Below are 9,445 nucleotides of genomic sequence, written 5' to 3'. Positions count from 1 at the left end.
CGTGCGTGCGTGCGTGCGTGCGTGCGTGCGTGCGTGCGTGCGTGCGCGCGTGCGTGCGCGCATGTGCGTGTTTCATCTTACTTTCAAACTACAATTGCTCTGGAAGAAACAAATCTCTTTTCTCTTTCAATCTGTATTTCAATAAAAGCCCTTTAATGGAAGGAATAAGGGATTACATTTGACACTAGCTCGGTCACCATTTGATGTAAACAGCTTCCCATCCCTGTCTCTGTGTTTCATTAGTGATCTATAATTTCTTTTTAATGGCAGCCTTAAATTATAATTCCAGTTTCAGCTGTCGCTATGAGTCACCGCCGTTTTCTGTTGGCTCAGCAAAGCACGCTCAGTCAAGTCGAGTTTAAACAGGAAGGCAACTTTGCCAAATGTATCAGTTTGGGAGCCAGCAACATGAAAGCTGCCAAATCACATCAGCTGCAGAGGTGGAATGACGCTAAGTGATTAGCAGCAAGTCTGCAGACTGGAAAAAGGTCTGCATATTGTGACTTTTCTCACTTTATTTGAGGACAGTAGAGTAAATGGACATTTAATGATTTTTTTTCAATGACTTTCTGTGGAAAAAGGTGAACAGCAGCTAATATCTGCTTTGCAGATCTGAAAATATCTAGAGATGAAACATCAAAAAAGTAAAGAGGTGGACCAACTAATTTGAGTGTACACTAAATGACGACAACCAAGAGAGTTATTTACTACAGGTAAGATATAAAGTTCTTGTAATATTTTTATAGTCGCACTTTAAAAACACAGATCTATCCCTTCAAACACATTAAAGAAACCGAAACATATAAAGTCACCTGCAGTCTTTGATCATTTGAGTGATGCTCAAAATTTTAAATTTGGTTCTTGTTGACCTTTTTTGTCTTTGTCAGGCATGCACAAGGATAAAATATGTACCCATTTCTGCAGCGATTCCTGAAAAAGTGATGCAGGCGCCGCTGGCATCCTTATTTGGCATTAGCCGCTGAAATTCAGCCTCATTTCACTGCATTTCACACAGACAATCTAATGAGTGCTATTCAGCGCCGCTCTCAAGCTCAACCTTCACACTTCAAAAGCCACTCCATCATCATCATTGTCGTCGGGTAAAAAGTCAAAGTGTGAACTTCTTTTGATGAGGCGTACGTGGTGTGAGGTCCCTCTTTGTGACCTTTGACTTACTTATGGCTCGACGGTGCGAATGCCATCAGAATGAGAATCGCAAGTGCTGGGAATGACCCATGTGAGAACAGTGAAATTTCTTTTCGATTCTTGGAGAGATACGTCTTATTATGATGGATTTAATCACATCAGAGGACGGTTATGATCATAAATATGAAATAAATCCTTCGATGTTTTGGACAGATGAATAACATTTTCCAAACAGTATTTTTCCTTGCACCTACTACAGAAACAGGTTTGAGTATTTCTACATCTAAAATCTCATATTATTTTTTTGGTGTTTTTGATCAGTCAAGTGACCAAAAACATAATAAATAAATAAAAATACTTTAATAGATTTTATTTTTACAATATTTTTAAACTATGAGAAACAGCTAATTCTTGTTTGCTATTCAGACATATCATGTTTAGCATCAACGTTAATTTTTCCTTAGCTGTGATATGGGAACGTGCAAATTGTTTGTTGTTCAACATGGAGATTGTTTATGGCTGATGCTGACATTTACATTTTACACAGCCTTATATTGTTTTGCTCTGGTTACAGTAGTTTTATGCAGACTGTTACAAATTTCAAAGACTAATAAAGTCAAGTGGGAGAACTTGATAGAGGCTGATTCACAGACCAAGTCAATGTTCAGCATCATGTATCATTATTAATACTAAGTTATGCCATAAATTAGAAAGTGTTGCATTCGAAAACTTTACATAATTCTGGCATTTTGTGGGTAAGTAAATCCAGACTCCTTCACCAATATTATCATCCCAACCCCACAAGTCTACGACATTCATGCTGCCCATAGGCGTATGTAAACTTCTGACCCACACTGAGCTCTGCTACCTGTACTTCCTCTGCCATAGAGGTGTGCGTTCGCCAGCCGATGTTGCTCCTCGCGTTGCTCACAAAGCCGTAGTTGTGAATTAGTAATGCCTTCCCGGCCCTGTTATCTTTTTCGTGCTTTACTACCAAATATAGAGACGTGTGTGACTGAGCGCCAAGGAGAGGTTATTATATAACTGCTGCTGACCTCTGCCAACATCCTCCATGAGAGTATACTGTTACAGTATGAGCGGCAGACGGTGAGCATGGACACGGCTTCACTGCGTTTATCTGTTCTGAACCAAACAAATGCACCAAACTGCCAACGCCGTTGCTGCGTTTTGTCTTTGTTTTGCCTCCTTACACCACTCATGTTGTTGAATTGGAGTTTTTTTTAACCCATGTTTCAGGTTTCGCTGCAGGTCAGAAGAGAGTTTTAGTGAATGGTTTCAGGTTAATGAGCTGTGGCTTTTCCAGCTGCGGCTGTTTGAGCGTGTCAGATGTGAAAACCCAACAGAGAGCAAAACAGAACAATAAAAACAAAATAAGAAAAAAAAAGAAAAGAAAACGAATGATTCAGCGTGGCGACTGTAGCGACAACCGGAACCTGTGATTGTTGAAATGAAACCCGTAGACCATAAAAAGCAACATCTGGATGAGTCCGGAGAACTTTTTATTTTTTAATCTCAGTTTTGATATTTTGCGGTTAGCTGCTGTGCAAAAGCACCAAAAACACACAAGTCTGCACTGGGTTCAGGTGGAAACACAGATGCGATGCATTTGGCTTCCTCTTCCTCATTGATAGAGCTTCACTTCACTTACTGTGTTGTTTGACAAATGACTCAGTGTTTTTGGTCAATAATCACTGAGTCACTGACAGTATTTGGAACCACCTGCACTGTGGCGATTAGGTGATTTGTACTCCGGATGAGGAGGAAACATCGAACCAACAGGTTAAGCGCTTCACTTCCAAATGTGTAACAAGGAAAACAGCTGGACTTCGACATTCTGGACTCCAACCGGGCCGACGGATCATCACCAGAGGAAATGTCGATTACAGACGGCTGCATTCTGTCTTAACCTTTGCTGAAAAATATTGTTACTTAAAGATATTTAATACAGTTTAATAAATAGACCAGTAACTGGAGTATAAAATGTTGTCAGTTGAATCTAATGTCACCTGAAGGCATTTCTTTAAGATGCGTGTTTTTGTGTGAACAGAATCACATCCAGACTTTGTTTGATGTAATATTTGATTTAGACAAACAAAAAAATAATAATTTGAATTCGTTCTTAATATTTGAATGTCTGCTTCACTAAGCCTTTCATTTTTTTTAGTTTGCAGATGGGCATAAATGTCATCTGAGGTTGAAATTCCTTGTAGGAAAGTCGAGTTTATCAACAACACAAACCCTCAAAATCCAATATGGCTGCCCCATATTTAAAACTCATCTGTATTTGAGATGATAGAGACTGCTTAGTTGCATTCCTGGAAATTTGTATGTCAGCAAACTTATCACACACACACACACACGCATACACACACAGAAACCGTCCGTCCTTCTTCATTAAACATGACAGTGCGGTGTTGGAAAGCACAAAGTGAAGATGAATAGTAGCTTTAGTTAGCATTGTCTGTTGTTGTTTAATGAGCTTGAACTTGAAACAGCATTAAGACGGAACTGATGCCAGTCCCACAGGGTAATAACTCATTTATTTCTACTCACCAAACTAAAATCAATATTTCTTGTGAGTGACACTAAAGTAGGGGAGTCCAAACTTTTTGTCACAACAGTCAAAAGTATTCATGGCTCAAGAAAGAAAAATTTAAAAACTCAAATAAAATCAAGGAAAGAAAGTAGCTCAGTTTTGGGGAGCCTTATTCATCGTTCATCCAACACTTAGCAATAATTTTGCACATTTGTTCTCTTAAATGAAATACTTTTCAAATACTTTCCGAATAAATTTATTCTCCGTTACAAGAACGGGATTCAGGTCACTTTCTTTCACAAAGTTTAGGGAAGTTTAATAAATTAAATAAAAGCTTCAGAAAAGCCAGATTTTCAGTAAAAGTCTCTGGGTAAACATGGTTCTACTTATTATTACAAGCTTGACTATAAAAAAAAAGACAAGCACTTTGTGTTGTACTTGACATTTTGCGTTGTAAGAAAATTAGATCAGTGATGATTTTACACTGATTAAAAGTAAAACATTCAATAAACAAATTAATTTTGTTCTAAATCTGCTGTTTGGGGTCTCAAAAAAATTGGTCCAAGCACCACAAATGGCCCCGGTGCCTCACTTTGGACACCCCTGCACAAGAGAAAATTGGAGTCCATCAGTGGCAGAACTATGGCCGTAGAGTTCAATGGTTGATGTTTGCACTAAGTGCAAAATCACCCAGATTTTGACCTAACAAGCTGAAGAGGTTCGCTTCTAAAGTACTGAAGAATGAAAGACAGAAAAGAAAGAGTTTAACGTGGGATGAGTTTTTATAATGTCTTCAACTTACCTTAATAAAACGTTGCTCAGTTATCTCATTTTTTAGCCCTCAACACACTCCTTCAGTTATGACAGAAATTCAGAGCTTTAGCGGTCAAACACATTCAAGGCGGATTAAGCGATCTAATAGATTTGACTTTTTCTACACAAAAAAAATCCTTTATAGTTGATCGGAGAATGCAAGTCATGCAAATATCCTCCCTAAAAATGAACCTCCACAGTCACTGGGACACTGGGGGTTATTTCCATAATCACATTTAGTTTGGGTTTGACTCAGAAAGCACGATTTAACAACAATAAGTCCGTCTTCGCGGTTTCGCCGTCCACTAGAACTCTCCGCAGACAATGAGGAGAGAAATCGGGGACCGGTCGCCATATTTCAGATCTGTTTTCAAACTGAATCCAGGAAACATTTAGCTACAAAAGTAAGCAGAGCAACAGAGTCGTTTTGAAGGTGAACACGCGGTACGTGAAAGTGACTTTGACTGGATAGGGTGCAGCTGGAAGGAGGCGGCAGAGTCTCCTTCCTGTTAGGTAACACCAGGGGTCGGCCCCTCAGCACAGGGCGACTGTCCTTGGAAGGAGGGAGGCGGCGTCAGGATGTTGCCTTCCTTCTCTTCATCTTTCCTCTTCCTCCCCTCCTCCGAGGAGGGCGTTCTCTCCGACCGGTGCCAGCACTTTAATTGGAACCACTTTAGGAAATAAGCTGCTGCCATCTTGTTTTTTTTAGCTTCTGGATTGTCTAAAAGACAGAAGAGCAGCACATAAAACGTGAACCTTTGATGGGGGGTAAAGAAAAAGTACAGCCTTATCCTTTGGTGAACAAAATGAAATTGAACCCAAACTAAACATGGTTTATAAATACAAACAAATATATTTGTTGGTTTAAGTTTCTATTTTATTTCGTTCTATAGTGAATATAGAACGAAACAAGATTTAAGGAGGAAATAAAGGAGACTGGCTTTTTTTGTTTTGTTTTTGCAAAAGAAGGAGATAATGATTTCATGGAATACAAACTGTTTTAAAGTTTTTATAAACTATTAAAGGGGGCAAAATTTTGTGTTTTCCAGGCACATGGTGCCATTTTATAGCATAATCAAGTGACTATGTTAGCTTCAGTTGTTATAAAAATGATGTATATATCAAATATTACACCTTGGTAGTGGATCTGAGTGAAGTTGCCCCCTCCCCACCATCTTCTGCAAATCAGACGTTTGTGCAGCATATTCTTTTGGTTTGTGCTGCTTTGGATTTGAAGGTATTAATGAAAGTTTAAAGGTCAAAAGGTCAGCCACCCCCCTCGCTCTTACTAAATCAAAATTACCTTTAAACCAATTTTGTCTGATTTGAAGAAGGTTGGAAACCGGTCCTCTGTCTCCGGCTTGATTGCGTCTCCAATGAGAAAAAAGCAAAAGACTCCAGAGTGAGAGAAGATCTGATGACATCAGCAGGTTTTTTTGGAGTGCATTTCCTGCAGCAAAGCTTTTTTTTTTGTTTTGTTTTTTGAGGCAAGATTTATGGGTGACATATGTACATTCAGGGGCAGACAAACATTTGGGCAAACAGTTTTCGATGATTTATTAGTCCTGTGTCAACATCTCTGTTTTGTATTCACTCTACAAAGAAGACTGACAAGAGACAGAAAATAAGAGATTTTTTTTCCAGTCGTGTTCTCTGTTTTTTTATTTTATTTTATTTTTTCCAGTAAGATGTCGTTCATATCTTTATCTTCAAAAGTTCATCTTTATTTTTAGTGTTATGCCCTTGGGAGCAGCTGGTTTCCACCCAAATCTGTCAGAGTTTTGCAGAAGAGCTTAAATGTGAGTTTGAGTCATTGCACTGATAAAAAAAAAATGTTTCTTTGAACCAACTTACAAATAATAATAATAATTTCTTACAATTAATTTTATTAGTTTTGCTCAATCTAGAATTCTGATTTGAATTCTAGCTTTCTAATTGAAAATCTGTCCTTCCTGCCAACTAAAACAACTCTGAATAATCTTGAATAATTTGTTTTACAATAACGTTTAATTTCCCTTTGGGATCAATAAGTAATTAAATCTGAAATGAATTTAACTGGTTAGGATCAACAATGATTTCCAGATGCCGTTTCGACAGAAATCGTGATTATAGAACTATTTCCTGAAGATATTGCGCGTGTCCATCTGTTGATGAACTAAAAATAAATAAATAAATAAATAAAAAATAAAAAATAATAATAATAATAATAATTCAATCAGTTTCGCGTTTTTAATAATGGCATCAATAAAAACATCGCCCTTCGATCTTTTTTGATGACGTTGTTGCAAAAAAGTTTGGGGTTGAAAGGTCAAACAGTGTAATTCATCCCGCTGCGTCTAAACGTCACACGCGCGCCGTAATATTTTATATTCAACTATATTTACCAACTCTTTTAATGAAATGAGATATCTTCAGTGAGGTCTGTCTGTCTGCTTTATTTATTTATTTGTTTTTTTTGTTTGTTTTCCGGTTTCTTCTGTGAAGTGACCTCACGTGCACTGCTGCAGGTGTTTTTTGCGTGAGCGTTTGCGGGAGTCTGCGAACAGCGGCACGTTGCTGCCTCCGCTCCCACCTCTCCGTCACCACCAGCCGAACAGGACTGACACTCCGAGCCGCCATCCCTGTCACCACATCGGTACCATCTCCCTCGCTTCCCCTCCACCCCTCTCCACCTCCCTCTCTCTTCACCTTCATCTCAATCCCTCCTCCTCTTCGTCTTCCTCCTCCTCCTTCTCCTCCTTCGGCTGTTGTTGCGCCGCCGCTGCTGGCGCTTCTGCTGCAGCTCACAACTTCCAGAGAGCCTCATCTCCGGGCACAAGTCCGCCCTCTGGTTCCCCCCCTTTACCGGCCGGGGATGCTCGTCTCGCTCGCCTTAAACGCGATGTGATAAATGGGCCGCGCAGGATGTGAAGCCCCGCAAGAAGAAGCAGGAGGATGGCGAAACCGGGCTTGTCTGCGGCGCTGCCGCTGCTCCTGCTGGGCTCCTTCCTCTCGGCGTCCTCCGTTAAAGCCGGTGAGTTGGACCACAGGTTGATGAGCGAGCCAAACAAAGAAGAGGCAGAGAGGAGGGAGGGGATGTAGGGGGAATGTACCGACTGAGCAAACACATCCAGCGGGGCTGATATGTGTCGGTTCGGAGCACCGCTGATCTGGTGTTAGGTTTGTAGCGGCATCCCTCTGGGGGAGGAGGAGGGGAGATAATGTCATGACACATGGATGAGATCTGCACTCACAATAAGCCTTGTTAAGCCAAAAATGATGGGGTGACATGAGGTAATCACGCTGCATTAGCATAATTTTTAGGATCACTCCGACACAAACAGAGGCAGAAATTGCCTCATAATCCAGGTAAATGTCTTGAAATTGAATCCAAGATGAGATTGTAGCTCCCAGCTAGAGTTCAAGCGACACACACGCAGGCACACACACACACAGCGTCGTCCAAGTTATTCCGTTCAACCTCATCTGGACATTCGGATTTCTCTGGATGTTTCTTCAGCATCCATCACTTACCCTGCGAGATTATTTCCAGCCCTTTTTAAACGATGATATATCCTGAATTCTTCAGTGAGTTATGCTCAAGAGGGGAAATCTGTTTGAGTCAAAAGATCTCGCTTCCATTGTGTCCCGACAATGGAAGCTCACAGATTACAGATAGTCCTTTGGAAACCCTAACTCTTGGAGATAAGATCGTCCAGGCTTTATCTCAACTTTCATTTGGAGATCGCTTTCATTTGGTCTGAAGATGTGTGTGTGTGTGTGTGTGTGTGCGTGCGTGCGTGCGTGCATGTGTGTGTGGCTGTAGTCAAAGTCCAGACCTTCTAATTGACAATCTGTGGCTTGACTTTATAATTGATGGTCACAGACAATTTAAGTTGATCAAATAGGTAAATGTCCAGATGTATACATCCCACATATTCTTCAATTTTCATTTGGAAAACATTTTGCTAACTTTTTATTGTCTGCCTTCCCACTTTATGTTGGTTTATCTCAATAAAAATACATAGAGGGGAGAAAATTCACCTCTTTCTGCATTTGTACTTCTGTAAGGCATTTGTTTAGTGGATATTTGTCCAGATGTTCGGGGCTCAGCCTCCACAACTTTTATGAGTTATTATTAAGAGTGGACCAATTTATCGGCCAGCCGATTTATCGGTGCCGATTTTCTTAATTTTGGGAGATCATGATTGGCCGATTTTTACATATGAAGCTGATCTTATCCACTGATCTTATCTAGCTTGGCAAAAGTCTAAGAATCAACCACTGTCCTCTTTTGCTCTCCGTTGACAGAGGTTTGACTGATAGACCGGCCCATCAGGTCATGTCTGCACATTTACAATTAACAGTAGTTACCCCACTGTTACCAACTCAACAACTTTCTTGCTATACTGAGCAACATTTCAGACAAAAAAATTGGTATTGGCCAAAATTGGAATTGGCAGGTTAAGCTTTTTAAAAGACTGGTGATCGGCCAGAAACTGCAATCGGTGCAACTCTAGTTATTATTTTCCCACTGCCAACTAGCTCTGTTCCTTCTTTGTATTTGTCCATTTATTTATAGGAAATCTATAAACTTAAGTTTTGAGTTCCTACCAAAATTTCTATTTCAATTCAACAATATTGGTGATAATTTGCCAAGCTGTGGAAAACAGAGCAGTACAAAAGGTACAGTTAATTGAACTCTTTTTGTTTAAATGAACTCTTTACATGCAGACCTTTGCTTCCATAAAAACAAATTCTACTCAAAATACATACAAAAATACTATGTACACCTACAGAATATCTGCTTGTACACTTTTTGACGACTCAGAGATTAACCTAATTAGCATTAGCACAATACTGCTAATGCTAAACACAAGCAAGTTGTAGCAACTGCATCAGAATAATACTACTAAAGCTACGGATAAACAAATTGTAACAACCGCATTA

General features: G+C 39.8%; 1 protein-coding gene and 1 long non-coding RNA gene across 3 annotated transcripts in view; one reads left to right on the top strand and one right to left on the bottom strand.

Moving 5' to 3' along the window:
* The window catches only part of LOC107837549 (uncharacterized), an 18,583-nt gene that overhangs the window by 1,204 nt on the left and 7,934 nt on the right, over positions 1 to 9,445 (bottom strand). The gene's annotated exons all lie outside the window — the stretch shown is intronic.
* The window catches only part of fndc5b (fibronectin type III domain containing 5b), a 21,046-nt gene continuing 18,818 nt past the window's right edge, over positions 7,218 to 9,445 (top strand). For both annotated transcript variants that reach the window (XM_016677222.1, XM_007563749.2), the window contains exon 1: positions 7,218 to 7,529. In XM_016677222.1, coding sequence (XP_016532708.1) covers positions 7,451 to 7,529 — 79 coding nt within the window. In that variant the 5' untranslated portion in view covers positions 7,218 to 7,450. The remainder of the gene's footprint in view (positions 7,530 to 9,445) is intronic.

Source organism: Poecilia formosa, unplaced genomic scaffold (genome assembly GCF_000485575.1).
Source record: "Poecilia formosa unplaced genomic scaffold, Poecilia_formosa-5.1.2 Scaffold150, whole genome shotgun sequence".
NCBI lineage: Eukaryota > Metazoa > Chordata > Actinopteri > Cyprinodontiformes > Poeciliidae > Poecilia > Poecilia formosa.
Note: the sequence above shows the minus strand (reverse complement) of the source record. Positions and strands in the feature narration are given on the sequence as shown.